A 19,678-nucleotide genomic window follows, 5' to 3' on the forward strand; every position below is an offset into this window, starting at 1 on the left:
GATCCAATTACTCATCTGGGGCTTGCTTAATCTGGAACAAAATTCTTCTTCCCCTCCCACCCCAGCTCACCTATCTTGGGTCTTTGTCAACTGGCTAGCTTTATTAAAACACTCACAAAATCTGATGCTATAGCTTTACAAGGAATCCTGAAGCTCAGCAATATTTAACAGCATTTGTCTAACAACATTTTGTCCCTTTTCATCTAGGTTTGTTGGAAGACCTGGCAGCTACAACTATATTTTCAATGATTACAGAGTGGAAGAGGTAAGTTACGCAGCTAATGCATATCCTCCATTTAAAGCTGAACTCTAGGCATATATAAAAAATACAATAAGTTACAATAGTATACTGCGCTTTAGACCTATAGATTAAACAGCTGCAAATACCACAATTTGACAAACATTGTGCATGATTATAGAAAGGTAAAAAGTGCTGCGCTATACATGTACATTATTATGCAATGACTTACTTAGAAAGTGACATATATTGATCAGGCAAATGGTGTATCATACATGAAAGGATAGATTACATCCTATCCAGATTGGACCATTCACTTAGGTATATAAATTATAGACAATATGTGACATCAAAAAGAAATAAGAAAAAGGTTCATAAATATAAAAAGCCCAAAGTGTCTGTATCAAACTTCCATACAGATAGAAGAAAGCCTTTATATTCTAAAGATCACCACGGTGTGTAAGCCGTCACCGGTATATAGGTTCAAATGCTCTTACCTGATAATGTGGACTCAATTGTTATTAACATAGAGTCAGATGGGCATCAGGAGACTAAGCTCTCCCAGACTTTTAGGCCTCATGCACACTGGACATTAAAATAACTTTAAAAAAATGCCAGTAGCTTTGCGGTGAGTTTTTCAATGTTTTTCAACGTTTTTGCAATAGTGTTCCTTAGCTGTTTTCCTCTTTAGCGGTTCTTAGCGTTTTTTTTTTTTTTTTTTTTATTGTAAAGAAAAATTTTTTTTTTTTCAATGGATCAAAAACATAAAAAACAACGTTTATCAGCGTTGTTTGACGTTAGAGCATTTTGAGCTGAAAACAGCTGAAAAACGTTTCTCAGAACCCACTAGTTTTGGGTTTTTTTTAAGCCAAAAAATGCCCCAGCCAAAAACTGCTGATAACAGTCTATGTGTGCAAGGACACAAAGGATAACATGATGGGGAGTTTATTGACTGTAAAAAAAAAAAAAACGTCTGAAGCCAAAAACAGCTGCTGTAAAAACATCAAAAAACGTCCAGTGTGCATGAGGTCTAAAACTGTGTAGCAGATCCACCATCCGTTCCCTCATCAGTCACAGTAAACTTCTTACTCAGTAGATCAATTGTCATAGAAGCAAAAAGAATCGCCACATAGTGTAAAACCATTTATATCGAATTTATTAAAAGGATATTGCACTTACATCCAACAGGAAGAAAACAGGCATGTCATCATAAAATCTAATAATCATAGTAATCAAACGCAGTTGTTAGATGAACATCAACTCAAAATGTTTTGTCTGATAAGACATTATCTGCAGTATAAGATATCAATTATTACATCATTAACAGTTACTAGCTTTTCTACCTGAACTTTGGTATCAGCATCTTGCAGCACACAAACTGGGAGAGGTAGGGACAGAACTGGATCCAATTGGATGTGCTGCATGCAAAGAACTATACTGTTAGTAGGAGAAAGCAGAGTGACGTTCTCATTGTTCTGCTGCTGCTTTTTCACTGTTCAATCAGAAGGCTGTAGGTGCAGAGAGGGCACCACTATGTTTCTTATATGTAAGTGGTGATCTCCACTTAGATCTCCTGTGTGAGGAGACTAGGAATGGATGGACAGAAATGCAGTTTCTTCGATAGGTATTTGATATGTGTACTTACCTGCTTGACTTCAGATTTGAACAGTGCTCAAATCACTTTCATTAGCCCCCATCAACGAAAAGAATCCTAGCTTGCATGCAGTTACTGAACGACATGTTAAAAATTTAGTGAAGTGTCAAATCTGCTAGATCTGATTACCCATCTCTGCCTGCTTTTAGTAGTAGGTACTTCAAATACTTTAGATATCAGTTGGGCTTATTGATCCATCTCCAGGCAAAACTGCCTGATGCAGTCACTGAAGTTAAAGAAAGCAAAGACAAGTAAAGAATATTACCCATACATTTCATGAACTGTTTTTGCTTGTAGTGTGCTCCGGGAGGATGTCTGATGGAGCTCTGCATTCAACTCAGTATCATCATGTTGGGGAAACAACTGATACAGAACAACTTGTTTGAGATTGCAATACCGTGAGTACCCTAAATTTGTATATTGTTATTTTAGCTTGTGTATCAGAGCAGAAAACATCAGTGAGGTGTCATCCATAACAGAATCTTAAGGCTTTGCATATTAAAGCGGTTGTATAGTCCAGAAAAAAAAAACCTATAAGGCAAAGGCATAATGAGCTAGTATGCACCACATACTAGCTCATTATAAAATACTTACCTTAGAACGAAGCCCCCGCACCGTCTCCCGGTCACTGCCAAGGAAGCTGACACTTTGCCTCGGCTATTCTTCCGGGTTCGCGGCTCTGGCCACTCACAGCGCCGAAGCCGCGAACTTGGAAGAATAGCCGACGTCACACATGGGAGCCCTCCGTTCCAGCACGATACAGCGGACCTTTGCCGGACCTTCACTACTCATGCAAGGTGAATATCTCCTAAACCGTACAGTCTTACCTGTAGGTAAAAATTTAAAAAAGGGGTATACAACTGCTATAAGAAATTTTCCAATGGAAAAATGAAGAGTGAAATTAAGAGTTTTCAATTAGGGCAAAAATCTATACATTTGGGTGAAATTTGCAATTTTGGCAAATGCATTGGAGACAAAAGGGAAGGTGAATTAAAATATTAAAATGTAAGCCCTAAATCTATTTTTCAGTAGTCACATTTTTCTTTTTGTGTGAATCTGTTTCAAAGTTTCCTACTTGGGGATCCTGCCAGTAATAGCATTTGCAGGTCCAGGCTGACAACGCTAAGCCACTGCCTTGCAATTATCAGTAGTATTTTCAGCCTGCCATGCAAACTTCTTTGCCTGATTTTTGAGCTTTCTGAAGCACAACAGCCAACTGAAGGAGCACACATGGTAGCAATTAGATTAGCGCTGTCAATCTGGAACATGAAGTGCTGTTATTGGCAGGCTCTCTAGGTATGATAACCAATTCACAAAAAATTATTTGCTTGAGAAAACCGTATACAGTGAGATAGGATGCCAGACATAGCGAGAAATAGAATTTTGGTACATTTAAGGGTGGTTTTGAAGGATGCAACGGGCTTTAAAGCAGGCCTTGTCGTAAAATACAAATTTGGTCCCACATCATGAATGGTTGCTGTAAAAAAAAAAAAAACAATAGGGAAATAAAATAATACACACTTACTTTCCCCCAGTTTCACTGCAGGGGGTGATGTTATCATCCTTCCAGCGCAATCCCGGGGTTAGGGCTTGTACTTTATATCCAAAGCCAGGGTTAGGGTTTGTAATTTATATTTAATAACTTTTTCCTACAGTTTTTTTTACTTTAAAGTGGTTCTACAGCTGGGACTTTTTTTGCCTTAATGCATTCCTTGCATTAAGTTAAAAAATGTCCCAGTATCTGTATCGCCCCCCCCCCCCCCCACCACCACCACCATGCTCACACACCTTATATTTACCTGAGTCCTCACTCGTTCCAGCGCTGTACTCGTTTCTAGCATCTCGCTCCAGCCACTGTCAATCAAATCCTGTGAGCAGGAAGCGGGGGACGGGGCCAAGCTGAGCTGTGTGTGTCTATGGATGCACACAGCCCACCTTGGGAGCATGCCTGCACAAGTTACTGGCATAGGGACCAGCTGGGGACCCCAGAAGAGGAGGTTCAGGGCTGCTCTGTGCATAACTACCTGCACAGAGCAGGTAGTTACGACAAGTGTGTTAAAAAAATAAAAATCTTAGTCTTTAACACCACTTTAAAGTAGCTACTCACACTGGCGGAGGTATGCCTGATATATCCAGTGGAGCTTGCATTTTTACTGTAGGTTTACTTTAAATGGCTACTGAAGGGTTCCTTTAAATGTATGTTTACTTTTTTAGAATGACCTTACTAATTTTTAGATCTTTTTCTTTTAATTACTATCTTTTAACTACTTCTTTGAATAAGGTATTTCTTTCTAGATGCACATAGAGACCACCTAGAAATAAGTACAAATGGCAGCTTTGTTGATATTAAAGTCATGTCACTGATTTGAGGTGATGCCCTCACATGGTTATGTTATTAATGCATATGTTTTGCCATGTAGTGTGGATGGTAAAGAATTGTATTCACCATCTTTAACTGAAGTCATTCAGATAACTGGAGCATGACCAAGTCTTTGCTCTCGATCTTTAGTCTCATAGCCAGCTTTGAGCTTTTAAGTAACTCTGTAGCTGTAAATAAAGTTTCCCAAACATAGTTTGGTCATGTACTACTCTCTTAAAGTTTGCTATAAGGCAGTTCCATCTGGCTTGTTAAAAATTCTAGAACTGCTTAGCTGGACAGGCTGTCACTGGACAATCATTTTTTTTTTTTCAGCCTTTAATGAAGGTTCCATTACAAACAATACAGTTTTCCGCACGCGGTGTACCTTAAAGTAACATATCAAGTTATCCCCCAGTAGGCATAAAATCATACTGGATCACTGGACAATACTTACAAAAGACACAGCCTCAAATTCACACTTCGCACTTCCCTTTTATTCCCATCCCAAGACTGCTATCCAAGCATACCGTGTAAATAAAGAAATCTGTCCTTTCCAAAAGGGCCCTGGAATCCAGGGGGCAGACACAGTCACAATTCCTTGACTATTCTCCACTTTTTGCTGGCACTAAGACTGTTTTTTGTGTCCTACCTACAATGGTGTTGGCCGCTAACTGTAATAAATTGCTCCACTCAGGCAAACACTCCAGTTTGCTCACTTCAGCTCTATCTTCCTTCCTCTGAGTTTCTAAGAACAACATTATCAATCATACTAACAGTAAACCTGTACCAAAACATTTCAGGAGATGCTTAGGGGTGAGTAATAGGAACCATAAGGTGCCAGATGGTACCTGCCCTGGGTGAAAAGTCATTTGCACACTCCTGCTAAAGCCTGCAGTTGTTCCTATACAAATACTGACTTTCTGAAAGTCAATGTTTGAATAGATTTAGGCTCCAACAGCAGCTAAAGTATACTGACAAATGTTCCAAGCTGAATTTCCACTTGGGTATATCAATTCACTTATATTACTCATATTAGGATTTAGGAATAATAAAAAAGACCTGCAGCATGTAAGTAATCCTGAAGCAGCCTCAGATGTAAGTAAAGGTGAGTGGGTGTGACTGTGTGAGATGTGTTTGTCACGGGTCAAACATATATTTCACATATTTGTTTGGAGGTGAGAGAAGAGAATTAAAGTGTTACTAAACCCAGGACCCTGCGTTCTCTATATCTGGTCTCCCACAGTACACAGAACATGGAAATGCAATTATTGTAGTAAATATAAACTGCTAAATAACTTTTCTCATCAGCAGTATATAGAAGTCTTGTGACTTCAATCAATTCCTGGTAAAGCTTGTAGGAGGAGTTTTCATATTGCATTGGCTGTCCTATCAGGATCCACGACCGCTGACCCTCTGTCTGGACAGTGCTGATTGGCCCTGTGCTGATCACATGCACTCTCCCAAGAAAAACAATAACTCTCTAGCAATACATACCAAACTGAGCATGTGCAGTCTGACTCTAAAGGCTCTGACTTAAAAGGAAATATTCTGGAGTCAGTGGAAGAAGAGAAGGATTTGTGCATACAGGATCAAACAGCCTTTTTACACAATGCAGAGGATTAACCCCTTCGGTTCCACAGTGAGTATAACAAGCACGCGTTACTGCATCTACAGATTGATTTTATTGTCGTGGGTTTAGTAACACTTTAATGAACAAGATAAGTTTCCCTTCAGAGAAGGGGAGCCCTCGAGTATAAAATATAGGTCTGATTACATAAATAGTCCAGCCTTAGACGGACTATAAAACACACCTCCCTGTCCATCCCCGTAGCATATGGGAGAGGTGTTTTGCAGTCCACCAAGTAGAACTATACAGGGCTGACAACACTGATTGGGGTTTCATAGATAGCGTTGTCTGCTCACTACAAGAAGTTAGAACCTTACTGAATTTACGGCAGATCAAGAGGCATTTTTCTGTATTTGGAGTATTTTTAAAGAGACAAAACCTGAGGGTGTATGCAAGCTTTGCAGAGATGTACTGCATACGTAATTTTCTTTTGTTTGTTTTTTGTGTGTTTTATTAATTTATTTTATTTTGCCTTGACATATACTTTATATAGATTTTACTGATTCAACAGCGCCCTTGAACTTTCACACAACCAAGTAATCTTCCTTCCACAATATCTTAAATCTGCCCCTAACTTGTACTGTTTATTTATGTATGATTCAAAAGTTTCACTTCACATTGTATTTACATATTCGTGGATTAACATTCTGTACACAACACGTCGTAGATGTTTTCACAACCTTCAGATTAAAGATGAAGAAAGGGAGATTTAGCGATTAAATGAATCACAACTGGAATGTCTTTATACAATTATGACTAGCAATACAAGCATTCAAGCAAACAGAATCATCTTTATCTTACTGCACAATATTTGGTTTGCTGTTTTAAAGTGCTTTTTGACCCGAGCTATGTCAGAAATTGGAACAGAGACAGTTTTATGGGGCGTAAGGCGAAACAGGTGGCGAGGGTGACATTGCAGGATCCAGTCCGCGGTCTTGTACAGCGCCGCTCGCCTTTGGTTTGTTTATGGGGTTTTGCACAGTTGCCAGACATCAAATATACAAACTAAATCTCTGGCAGTCCTATTAGGAGCTGAAATCACTGGGCAATAATTGTGCTACTTTTGTGTGATGTCAGTTTTCGAAAGCAGCACCATGACTCTTGCATTCCATTGTAGTTACAAAGGAACTCATTTAATAGATTATTATATATCCACGTGGCTATCAAAAACAAATATTGCATATAAAGGAAAGGCAATGGAAGACAGGCAAAGCCTTTTTCTTTTAATCAGTTATTCCTAGCCTAGGATAGATCCTAGCATAGGGACTGACACCAGTCTGTAGTAATATTGTTGGCATTTACAAAGTAATCATAATAATCAAAGTAATACTTTTAAGTGGTTCTAAACCCCAAATGTTTTTTTTTTTACCTTATTGCATTACCTGCATTAAGGTAAAATGCCTTCCAGTATTTGCTCCCCCCACTTCCCTCCCTAAATACTTATCTGAGTTCTGTATCGATCCAATGCTGTGCCTGTCTGCAGCAGTGCTGGTCTTCTCTCTCCCCTCTCACAGGCTCAGAGACAGCAGTGGCAGCTATTGACTCCTGCAGCTGTCGATAAAATTGTGTAAGCAGAGAGCGTGGGGTGGGGTTGAGCCACGCTGTGTGTGCCTATGGATGCACACAACTTGGCTCCGGAGAGAGCCACAGAGAAAAGTAGGCGCCAAGATCATCAGCAGGGGACCCCAGAAGAGAGGAGGTTTGGAACCGCTCTGTGCAATACCCTTGCTATTTTAATAAAAAAAAAGAAGCTTACAACCGCTTTGAGGTTAGGTGCGGTGTAGGTTTCAAGTGTATCTAAAGTCATGTACAAAACATGTAATATATTTCAACTTTCCAGTTCTTAGATGTGGTGATTAGTTTTTTCAGAAATGTTCAATTATTTTCACTTTTTAATCCATCCAGTGCTAGAGTGACAACACTCATTCACTGCACTATATCAATAGAGCAGTGTTATCACTCTAGAAAAACTCTAGTTAGGACTACAGAACACCTCACCTCATCTCCATAACATAGGGGTGGCAGCTTTTCCTCGCTGGAGGAGAAATGACTCGGTAAATGCTTCCTCCCACCTGCAGCACACTGATGACATCATTTTATCCTAGGCAAAGTCAGGAGCACAAGGACAGGCATTTTAACCGACTGCAATATGTACTGTATTTATCGGCGTATAACACTCACTTTTCACCATGAAAATTGGGTGCAAATGCCGTGTGCATGTTATACGCCAATACTTCAATTTTAGCTGCCTCGGAGGGGACAGGGAGGGGGGTGGGACGAGCACCGTCAGATTACATACCGTGAAAAACTCCTGTTTACTTGGTGGCCTCTGTAATAGGAAGTCATGTCTCCTGGGCCGCCATTGGACCACTATTCTGTCTATCATAGGAGATTCTCACTGTATGTAATCTGTTGGCGCTCGTCCCACCCCTTCCCTGTCCACTCTAGGCTGCAGATGGGCATCGATCAGGCTGCACTGATGGCAATGGTGAGGCTGCTGCATTGATGTGGACTGGTGAGGCTGCATTGATGGCACTTGTGAGGCTGCAGATGGGCATTGATCAGGTTGCATTGATGGCAATGGTGAGGCTGCAGATGGGCACTGACCCTTATTTTGCTTCAAAGTTCCTTATTTAAAATTTTAGTTTTTTTCCTGAAACTTCCCTCTTAAAATGAATGTGCGTGTTATACGCCTATTCGTGTTATACGCCGATAAATACGGTATATATACGTTGCGGTTTGTAAGTGTTTTGAAGGTATCGGCCATAACCCCGGTATTGTTTTTTTTTAGTTGGCGGCTGTTCTTTTCCTAAAAGGGCTCCGAGCAGCCTCCTGCAGCTCGCCGGTGTCTCTCAGGCTCACAGTTTCTGCCACCGTACCTGAAAAACAATCCAACTGTGCCGCCGGCTGGTCACAGAGGGGATCAAAAAGTAGATCCGCTTTGATTGCCTCTATGACCTTGAAGGACCGGAGCTAAGTCATGACATCAATTCCTGTCCAGGTTGGAAGTAAACTTTTTTTTTTTAAAGCAAAAGATCAATTTTTTTTTGTTTAGTTTTTGATCTTTTGCTTTTAAAAGTAAAGGAGAAATTAGGGGTCTTTTTGACCCCAGATCTCTTCAGTCATCCTTATTTCTATTACAAGAGATGTTTACATTCCTTGTAATAGAAATACAAGTAAAAAAAAAATAAAGGGACAGTGTAAAAATAAAAAATAAAATAAATGAGAAAAAAAATGTAAAAAATGTAAAGTGCTCTCATCCCTTCATGCTCGCGCACAGAAGCAAACACATACTTAAGTCGAGCACGCATCAGTAAACAGTGTTTGCACCACACATGTGAGAGCGAATGAGAGCAATAATTCTAGCACTAGACCTCTTCTGTAACTCTAAACAGGTAACTTGTAAAGGCGTTTAGGTAAGATTTTTAGGTACCGTAGTTTGTTGCCATTCCACTTGATTTTAAAACGTGACATGTTAGGTATATATTTACTCAGCGTAACATCATCTTTTAGATTATACAAAAAAAAAATGGGGTCTATATTGTTTTTTTTTTTTTTTTAATTCATTAAATGTATTTTTTTCAAAAAATTTGTGTTTGAAAAACCGCTACGCAAATACCGTATGACAAAGAAAATTGCAAAGATCGCCATTGTATTCCCTAGGGTGCCAGAAAAGGCTTGGTCTTCAAGTGGTTAATGATAAAAGGCAGAGTTTTTTGAAAGATGACACTGTTGCTATATATTGTGGCATGTCTGTAATTTATTGATTATTAGGTTGCTGAAGTTTCACACAAAGCTAGTGATAAAGCTTCTAGGCAGATATAAACGACACACTATCATACAGCTTTATTAATAAAACCTTACATATTATTTAATGCAACTAGTCTAAGCATAGCTCCCAACTTTTTGACATGGGAATGAGGGACACCTATCAACAAAAGTATGCAGTCATAGGACGCACCCCTTGCCACGCCCCCTTAAAGGAGAATTTTACAAAAAAACAAGATTGGTTAAAACCCAAGTGCTTTTTTTACCACTACTATTCCTTTATATTGGCTTTTGAAACTTACAAATGCAGCAATTTAGAAATCAGATGAAAGGTTTAGTGCTGGAAAACACTTTTTGATAGACAAAAAGTGCATTTTATATACAACTCTAGAGATCAGACCAAAATGAGGGACCAATGAAGAGGAATGAGGTACAGAGGGACATTACTCCACATCAGGGACAGTCCCTCGAAATCAGGGACAGTTGGGAGCTATGGTCTAAGTACCTGTAGTTTACTTGATATCAACCTCTAGCAATTCCCTGTACAGTGGTAGTCAGACTGGGAGAGAGAGAGGTCCTACTGGCAGTCAATTGGGTGTACTGCATGCAGATATGCTTACCAGAAACATACTGACAGGAGGGGAGAGAAGAGTGAACAGAGGAATGCCCTCATCTTTCTGCTGCAGCTCTTTCACTGACAAATAAGCACGCTAGGAATGGGAAATGACATCACTGTATTCCTGAATTCTAACAGTGAAAGTGGCTGTGTGACAGGGTTTTATCATGGGCAAAAATGCTAATCCTTTGGCAGGTAAAACTATTTCAATATATGTATTTTATCTGAGTATTATGCTGTTTGCCTGAAGTTCAGCTGTAACTTGTACAATAGCTGGTAGAGTAGGTTCCTGTAATGTACATACAGTGGGGGAAATAAATATTTGATCCCCTGCAGATTTTGTAAGTTTGCCCACTTACAAAGAAATTAAGGGTCTATGATTTTTATCGTGGTGTATTTTAAATCATAGAGACGGAATATCAACCAAAAATCCAGAAAAAACATATGATGCAAAGGTTATAAATTGATTTGCAGTTCAGTAAATAAAATAAGTATTTGATCCCCAAGCAAAACATGACTTGGTGGAGAAACCCTTGTAGGCAAGCACAGAGGTAAAATATTTCTTGTAGTTGGTTACCAGGTTTGCACACAGCTCAGGAAGGATATTGGTTCTCTCTTCTTTGTAGATCTTCTCTAAATCCTTGAGGTTTCTTGGCTGTCGCTTGACAACTCGAAGTTTCAGCTTCCTCCATACATTTTCTATAGGATTTAGGTCTGCAGACTGGCTAGGTTACTTCATGACTTTAATGTGCTTCTTCTCGAGCCACTCCTTTCTTGCCTTGGCGGTATATTTTGAGTCATTGTCATGCTGGAAGACCCATCCACGACTCATCTTCAGTGTTCTGACTGATTGAAGAAGGCTCTCATTCAAGATTTTACAATACATTGCCCTGTCCATTGGCCCCTCAATGCGGCAAAGTCGGCCTGTACCTTTAGCAGAGAAACAACCCCAAAGCATAATGTTTCCACCTCCATGCTTGACTATAGGGATGGTGTTCTTAGGGTCAGAGTCAGCATTTTTCTTCCTTCAAACACTGCAAGTCGAGTTAATGCCAATGATCTCAATTTTGGTCTCATCTGACCACAGCACTTTCTCCCAATCCTTCTCTGAATCATTATGATGTTCATTTGGAAACTTCAGAGACCAAAATCGCGCTCTTTGGCATTAAATCGACTCGCCGTGTTTGGAGGAAGCAAAATGATGACTATGACCCTAAGAACACCATCCTTACAGTCAAGCATGGAGGTGGAAACATTATGCTTTGGGGCCGTTTCTCTGCTAAAGGTACAGGCTGACTTTGCCGCATTAAGGAGCCAATGGATGGGGCTATATATTGTAAAATCTTGGATGAGAACCTACATCCATCAGCCAGAGCACTGAAGATGGGTCGTGGATGGGTTGTCCAGTGTGACAATGACCCAAAACATACTGCCAAGCCAACAAAGGAGTGGCTCAAGAAGAAGCACAATAAGGTCATGGAGTGGCCTAGCCAGTCTCCAGACCTTAATCCTACACAAAATGGATGGAGGGAGCTGAAACTTCAAGTTGCCAAGCGACAGCCAAGAAACCTCAAGGATTTAGAGAAGATCTGTAAAGAAGAGTGGACCAAAATCCCTCCTGAGCTGTGTGCAAACCTGGTCACTAACTACAAGAAACGTCTTAACTTTGTGCTTGCCAACAAGGGTTTCTCCACCAAGTACTAAGTCATGTTTTGCTTGGGGATCGAATACTTATTTAACTCACTGAAATGCAACTCAATTTATAACATTTGTATCATGTGTTTTTTTCTGGATTTTTGGTTGATATTGTTTCTATCATTCAAAATACATCTATGAGAAAAATTATAGACCCTTCATTTCTTTGTAAGTGGGCAAACTTACAAAATCTGCAGGGGATTAAATAATTATTTTCCCCACAGTACACTATGCATATTGATATGAATAGGCACAGTGATATAGACAGCACTGGCTCGATCTCAAATCTACAGTCATGCTGAATAAATTCTCTCCATAGATGAACAATTAAGCTGTTAGGATTATTTCCTAGAAAGTGATTAGTGAACCAAAGGAAGGATTTAGGCAAGTCATGAAAAGTGGACCTGAGGCTCTGGCTAATACAAAGCATTCTTCAAATTGTAATCATTGGACTATAAGCTTTGATAAGTCAATAGCAAAGCCTTCGGGATTTCAAACATTTTCAGCCCTCGGGTCCATGATACCGATACATCATTATAACAAGCATTTATATTCCCATCTGTGTGATTTGTCGGCTTAGGATTCCCTGGTCCAGAACATAATGTTTCCTTTCTATTAAAGGCAATCTAAGTGCCTCGGGATGCAGTGGTGGCTGGTGCTCAAAATTTTTGAGGGGGGGGATGCAAACAAACTGAAAAATTCTGAAAAAAAAACCCATCAATTGCAGCCTCACTGTGCCCATCAAACGCAGCCACTGTACCATCAAACGCAGCCACTGTGCCATCAGATGCAGCCACTGTACCATCAAACGCAGCCTCTGTGCCATCAAATGTAGCCACTGTACCATCAAACACAGCCACTGTGCCCATCAGTTGCTGCCACTGTGCCATCAAATGCTCCCACTGTGCCCCATCAAATGCTCCCACTGTGCCCAACAAATGCTACCACTGTGCCATTAAATGCTCCCACTGTGCCCCCCCCCCCCCGAGCGATGTCCTCGATGTCTTCTTCTTCCATCCTCTCCTCCCGTCTTCTCCTATGATTGGATGCCTGATAGGCGTCCAATCACAGCGCCTGTCGTTTCAGCCAATCAGGTGATGGGTAACAGACGCGAGCACCTGATTGGCAGAGAGGCAGTTCAGTGTTAGGAAAACGAATATTCATTCGCTTTTCTAACACAGCTGGGTGAACTGCGAGTGCCAAGCATGGCGCTCGCTGTTTACCTTTTTTGACGTCTATTAGAGCCTATGGCTCTAATCAGGTGCTTTAAGAATAACCCCTGTAATTCAGGTGCCCAGCGCCCGAAAAGGGGCCTGGGCACCTGAATAGGGGGTGGCAGCGGCGGCCATGGATAGATTTATGCAATGCAAGAATCTATCTATTGGTGATAGAGGGGGTGGCTGGAGAGATGGGGTGGCGCCCGTGCTCCTCCCTTATGGACGCACCGCCACTGGGATGCTTTATTTTAAGGTGTCTTTCTGTTAAATATGACCATTTATCATTTACCTAGACACATGGTACACTGTCTTCCTGCTTAGTACTGCTGCATAGTGATTGTGTTTTACTATTCCTGTCTGAGCTTAGATTAAATGAAAACAACAGATGCTCTATGTAGTTAATGCGGTAATATAATGCGATTGCAGTCTGTAGGTTTTTGCATGCAGGGCTGGACAGAGGTGAATATTTTTAGGTGAAGCTTTAGCCTAGGTTACCCATTCATGGAGAGACCAGACACACAATTTTTAATGTTGAATTTGTCTTGTATATTGTTTATAGGTTAGCAGTAGTGAATAAAGACATTTTTTTTTATTGGGACTGATATAAGGCAATGTAGCACTTAGTATCATAAGGCCTGGGCCCGTGATACCGGATGATGGCTTCCGCTGGGGGGGTGGCAGTTTGCGGTGTAGTGGGACGGCAGCCACAAGAGCCCCATGATACCAGTCCAGATACCGCAATGTTTCTTCAAGACGGACGTTGTCCCTGAGCTGATCCTACTCACCAGGAACCTTTCCCTGCACTATGCACTTTCCCTTACTAGTGGGGTCTCTCTCCCTGACCTAACATTCGCTTTAGGCATTACCAAATGATGCAGGAGACCCTATAACAGTGATGGCAAACCTTAGCACCCCAGATGTTTTGGAACTACATTTCCCATGATGCTCATGCACTCTGCAGTGTAGTTGAGCATCATGGGAAATGTAGTTCCAAAACATCTGGGGTGCCAAGGTTCGCCATCACTGCCCTATGAGGTTCCTGGTCAAGATGGCTGCCTGAGGTCCCCAAAGGTTGCAGCATCCATTCAGACAGCTGGCTTCTTTGAGACTCTGACCAATTTTCCTAACAGACTCCATTCCATCTGTAATAATGGAGCATAGCCACCTACAGGACGGAGGAAAACCTGCATCTGCAAGTTGTGCTGTGGGGTGTCTCTGCTTCACCCCACCATGTTCTTATGTTCTTCACTTTGCAGGACTGAGCTGTGAAACAGTTCAGTCCCAAAGATTAAAGAATATGTAAACCCAACAATTTAATATTCCTGATATGTCCCTGCTGTACCATGTACTTGTATGAAAAAACTATCCTGTTCTCTTTGTATTTCTTCCTTTGTGTGGAATCCATGCTGGTCCCTCTGCTCTTCTATTAAAAACTGACTACATTAAAGCGGTAGTAAACCACTGGAACCCCCCCCCCCCCCAAAAAAAAAAAAAACCTGCAAGACAATGGTATAATGTGCTAGTATGAGATGCCTTTCAGAGCAATGATCAGGCTTGTCCTGACACACCCCTCATGCACAACCTTTCACTGGGGAGTTCAATGTACTGCTGTTTTTCCTCCCCCACCTCTTATGCAGCTGAGAACAAAGGGAACATGATAACTTATAAAAAGGGAATATATATTTTTTTACATCTATGCACAAAAGCTTTGTCTTTTATTTCTATTTTAAACTGAATGGGTTTTTTTTTTTAAATGAGGGTTTACATATACTGTAGAAGGGGAGATTGCATGTCCCTCTATGTAACCAGTACCACTCCATTCTGCTGTCAGCGTGACATCCAACCACTCTGTGTCAGGATGTCTGTATGCTCCTGATAAACATTGTACAGGCATACCCCACTTTTAAGTACACAATGGGGTTTATTTACTAAAGCTGGAAAGTACAAAATCAGGCTCACTTCTGCGTAGAAACCAATGAGCTTCTAACCCCAGCTTGTTCAATTAAGCTTTGGTAATAAAACCTGGAAGCTGATTGGTTTCTATGCAGGAGTGAGCCTGATTTTGCACTTTCCAGCTTTAGTAAGTAAACCCCATTGTGTACTTAAAAGTGGGGTATGCCTGTATAGTGTCCAGCTGTCCTGTAGAGCCGTTCTCTCTGTGTATTCTGCAGGACCAAATAGAACTTGACAGCCCGGATCCTGCTCTACATTAGTTTATTAATAAAAGGTTAATTTGTGAATTATCATTATGTGTAAATTAAAAACAAACAAACTTTTTATACAATATTTTAGTCTCTTAGTAAATACATTTTATAAATCCTTTTTTTCTTCTTCCCTTATATTTTTTTGCATGTATAACTTTTACATTTGCATTCATTTATCTTTGTAGTGGCAACTGTAAAAAATGAAACAAGAAACATACTTCTTGTGTCTTTATAAAAGGGACAAATCACTGAATAATATTTGTAGTTAACACTAATTAGTTTGTGTTTTATTTATTTATTTTAGATAAGTCACTTTTTTCAATTTGCATTATTATTCATAGCCCTAAATTTAAGAGCATGAGGGAGGATGGTGCACTTTGACCTTCCTACCTTTGGTGTCAAAGAACCTTGACCCGGTACTGTTTGTATGCAATAAGTGGGTCAAATTTTTTTAAACATTATGGTGCAAAAGAGAATGAGCGGGAGTTCTTTGAGGTTAGGGAGCCTTGCCTTGTTACTGTTGGTTGAGATATCTCAAGAAGGTGGACCTAAGGGTTCAGGGTGTGTGGGTAAGTGTGGTATTAAGAAATAATGGTTTTGGTATTCGGACCTCCTCATCTCTACAACAGAAGAAGGTGTTAATCAGGGGAGCAGGGGAAAACTAAGGCAAGACTGACAACACTGCTTTGGATTTTAGTACAACAGAGCCAGTGTTGTCAGCTCATCAAGAAGCCAGGAGCCCATTGGATGTCTAGCAGATCAACAGGTATTTTTTCTATACTGCCAAAGGATGAAAGCGACAAACATGGGAAAAGGTGCTTGTATTGGAGAGATGCAGAACCAATTGCCTTCAGAAATCACCTAATTAGTAAATAGAGTCCACGTGTGTAATTTAATCTCAGTATAAATACAGTTGTTCTGTGAGCCCTCAGAGGTTTGTTATAGAACACACCAGACAGGTCAGGGATAAAGTTGTGGAGAAGTTTAAAGCAGGGATAGGTTATAAAAAATATCCCAAGCTTTGAACATCTCATCGAGCCCTGTTTAATCCATCACCTGAAAATGGAAAGAGTATGGCACAACTGCAAACCTACCAAGACATGGCCATCCACCTAAACTGACAGGCCGGGCAAGGAGAACATTAATCAGAGAAGCAGCCATGAGGCCCATGGTAACTCTGGAGGAGCTGCAGATATTCACAGCTCGGGTGGGAGAATATGTCCACAGGGCAACTATTAGTGGTGCACTCCACAAATCTGGCCTTTATGAAAGAGTGGCAGGAAGAAAGCCATTGTTGAAAGAAAGCCATAAGAAGTTCGGATTGCATTTTGCGAGAAGCCATGTGGGGGACACAGCAAACATGTGTACGAAGGTGCTCTGGTCAGATGAGACTAAAATGGAGCTTTTTGGCCTAAAAGCAAAACGCTATGTGTGGGGGAAAACTAACACTGCACATCACCCTGAACACACCATCCCCACCATGAAACATGGTGGTGGGCGCATCGTGTTGTGGGGATGCTTTTCTTCAGCTGCGACAGGAAAGCTGGTCAGAGTTGATGGGAAGATGGATGGAGCCAAATACAGGGCAATCTTAGAAGAAAACCTGTTAGAGTCTGCAAAAGACTTGAGACTGGGGTGAAGGTTCAACTGTCAGCAGGACAACGACCCAAAACATACAGCCAGAGCTACAATGGAATGGTTTACATCAGGGTGTCCAAACTTTTTTCATAGAGGGCCAGATGTGATTAAGTGAAAATGCGTGAGGGCCGACCATTTTGCCTGACATTCTTTGGACCATTAAAATTCAGTCTAAGTGTGTTCGTTCAAACACTAATACACTGCCCAACAAGAATTCTCTTGCCTTTGTGGCTGTGTGTGAGAAAAGAGATGAGCTTGGGCACGTTATTTGGATATACCGTATTTATCGGCATAGAACGCGCACCTTCACTTTAAGAGGAAAGTTTCAGGAAAATACTTAAATTTTAAATAAAGAACTGTGAAGCAAAATAAGGGTCATTGCCCATCAATGCAGCCTAATCAGTGCCTATCTGCAGCCTCACAAGTGCCATGAATGCAGCCCCCCCTGATTGCCATGAATGCAGCCCCACAATTGCCATGAATGCAGCACCCCCATTGCCATCAGTGCAGCACCCCATTGCCATCAGTGCAGCACCCTCATTGCCAGGAATGCAGCACCCACCATTGCCAGGAATGCAGGACCCACCATTGCCAGGATGCAGCACTCACCATTGCCATGAATGCAGCACCCCCATTGCCATGAATGCATCAATCACCATTGTCATGAATGCAGCACCCCCATTGCCATGAATGCAGAGTCACTATTGCCATCAGTGCAGCCTGATTGATGCCCATCCATCTGCAGCCCTGGAGGGGACAGGGAGGGGGCGGGACAAGCGCCAGAAGATGACATACAGGAAAAACTCCTGTTTTCTCGGTGGCCTCTTTAATAGAAAGTCCCACCTCCTATGATGGACAAAACAGTCATCCAATGACAACGCAGGAGACGGGACTTCCTATTAGAGAGGCTGCCGTGTAAACAGGAAATACTTCCATGTGTACAGCACTGGTCCCGCCTCCTCCCTGTCCCTTCCAAGGCAGCCAGCATATATATATTTTGTGGCCCCGGCGCTGGGAGATCATTGGGGGTCACAAAAGATACAGTATATATATGTCCAAATAACCAGGTGGGCCACATCTTCTCTCTCTCCCTCCCTCCTGGGCTCTTCCCGGCTGCCTAGGCCTTCCCCTCCCTGTTTGAAAATGCTGCTATCCTGCACCCCACCGCCACTGGACCAGCGGCGGGACGCTCCAGTCCAGGACCATGACAAGGGGGCTGGGCTCAACTCTTTAGGCCCCACGAGCACTAGTGCAGAGGAGGAGGAAGTGGAATCCTCCTCTGCTTTGAATGCCGGGCAAGGAGGGAGTCGCGGCCGTGACGTCCCTGGTTTCTAGATGCTAGGCGTATCTAGCAACCAGTGGCCAGGAATAGAGTCAGGTGGAGGCAGGGGCAGAGCCAGCGCTACCGCGCCTCAGTCCGCCAATGTGCCCTGCATTCTGGACTGCTTCCAGTGTTAGTTTCATTACGGGACCATATAGTGCCAGGAACTTGCCTGCTAATTGCAGGACTGCATCCACCCGGTAAGAGGGGTATTTTTAGAATGAATTAATGAATGGTTGCAAGCAAGGTGGACAACATTTGTCAACAAGTGAGCTTTAAAGTTCAGCTTTATCACCAAACATTTGGATTCACATATAAGCCCAGCTGTGACTGTTTCTCTTTCATGTTTTTCGACATATTGCTGCTGTTTCACCACCTACAGTTACCGTCCATGTTTAATGAGTAACTTAAGGGCCTCTTCCAAGTAAACATATGTCAGTAATACTAATGTCGAATAATAACAGAGCCAGAGGGAGATAATTAATGCACGCTAAACATTAGAACCTACAATTTCCATATTTCTGCAGAATGCCGTTGCTTTTACAAGTGTCGTATAAACACCAGATTTCTGAAAAGTACACAAATCTGAGCCGGCTGGCAAAAAGTGTCTTTTTTTGTGTGTAATTATCCCATTACATTAATCTTGGGCAAGTTGAGTGCTTCATTCACTACCATTTAATTTGGATGCTGTAAACTTCCAGTCGCATGTAGTCCTGATGCTCTTTGATGTTCTCTCCCCGCTGTTTCTTGAATTAGACAATGTTGGTATAGATTTCGTAAGGGAATTTTAAATTCCTCAGCGCAAGGCAGGGAACATTCATGTCATAAACAGTTCAGTCTACAGCTTACTCCTTTACCCATATTAAGTTTATTATGGAAGTAATAGAGATAAATATAAAGAACACAGGTAACAAACTCAACCATGTAATATTACATTTTTTAATTTTTTTTACTCTGGTAGTGTTAGGACTTGAACAATGTGATCATTTTGGCTTGCCACTTGCTAGCTCAAGGTTAAAATCTGGTGTCCAGTGGCTGTACCTGCTCTGCAAGAGATTGGGAAGAAAGGGGAAGCATTTATGTGATCATACTACACAAAGAGAGGTCAGATGTGTATTTCGCTTTTTACCGGCCTGGGTCTTCAGTATTCTGAAACTCCAATCTGCACACTACTCCAATCAACAATGCTGCTCCGAGACCAACCTTATTTCACCGCCTTTGGATATGCTCAACTATCTCGGAATACTGGGATCGAGTCCTATCTTTTATATATGGTGTGACAAACTGCCAACTACCTAAGAATCCCATGCTCCTCCTGTTTGGCTATCCAAAACTGTGGAA

General features: G+C 41.5%; 1 protein-coding gene across 1 annotated transcript in view; it reads left to right on the forward strand.

Moving 5' to 3' along the window:
• The window catches only part of ANO2 (anoctamin 2), a 373,482-nt gene that overhangs the window by 250,551 nt on the left and 103,253 nt on the right, over positions 1-19,678 (forward strand). The window contains exons 18-19 of the mRNA XM_073621286.1: positions 208-265; positions 2,190-2,290. Of these exons, the coding sequence (XP_073477387.1) occupies positions 208-265; positions 2,190-2,290 (159 nt within the window). The remainder of the gene's footprint in view (positions 1-207; positions 266-2,189; positions 2,291-19,678) is intronic.

The sequence above is a fragment of the Aquarana catesbeiana genome, linkage group LG03 (assembly GCF_042186555.1).
Source record: "Aquarana catesbeiana isolate 2022-GZ linkage group LG03, ASM4218655v1, whole genome shotgun sequence".
Classification (NCBI taxonomy): domain Eukaryota; kingdom Metazoa; phylum Chordata; class Amphibia; order Anura; family Ranidae; genus Aquarana; species Aquarana catesbeiana.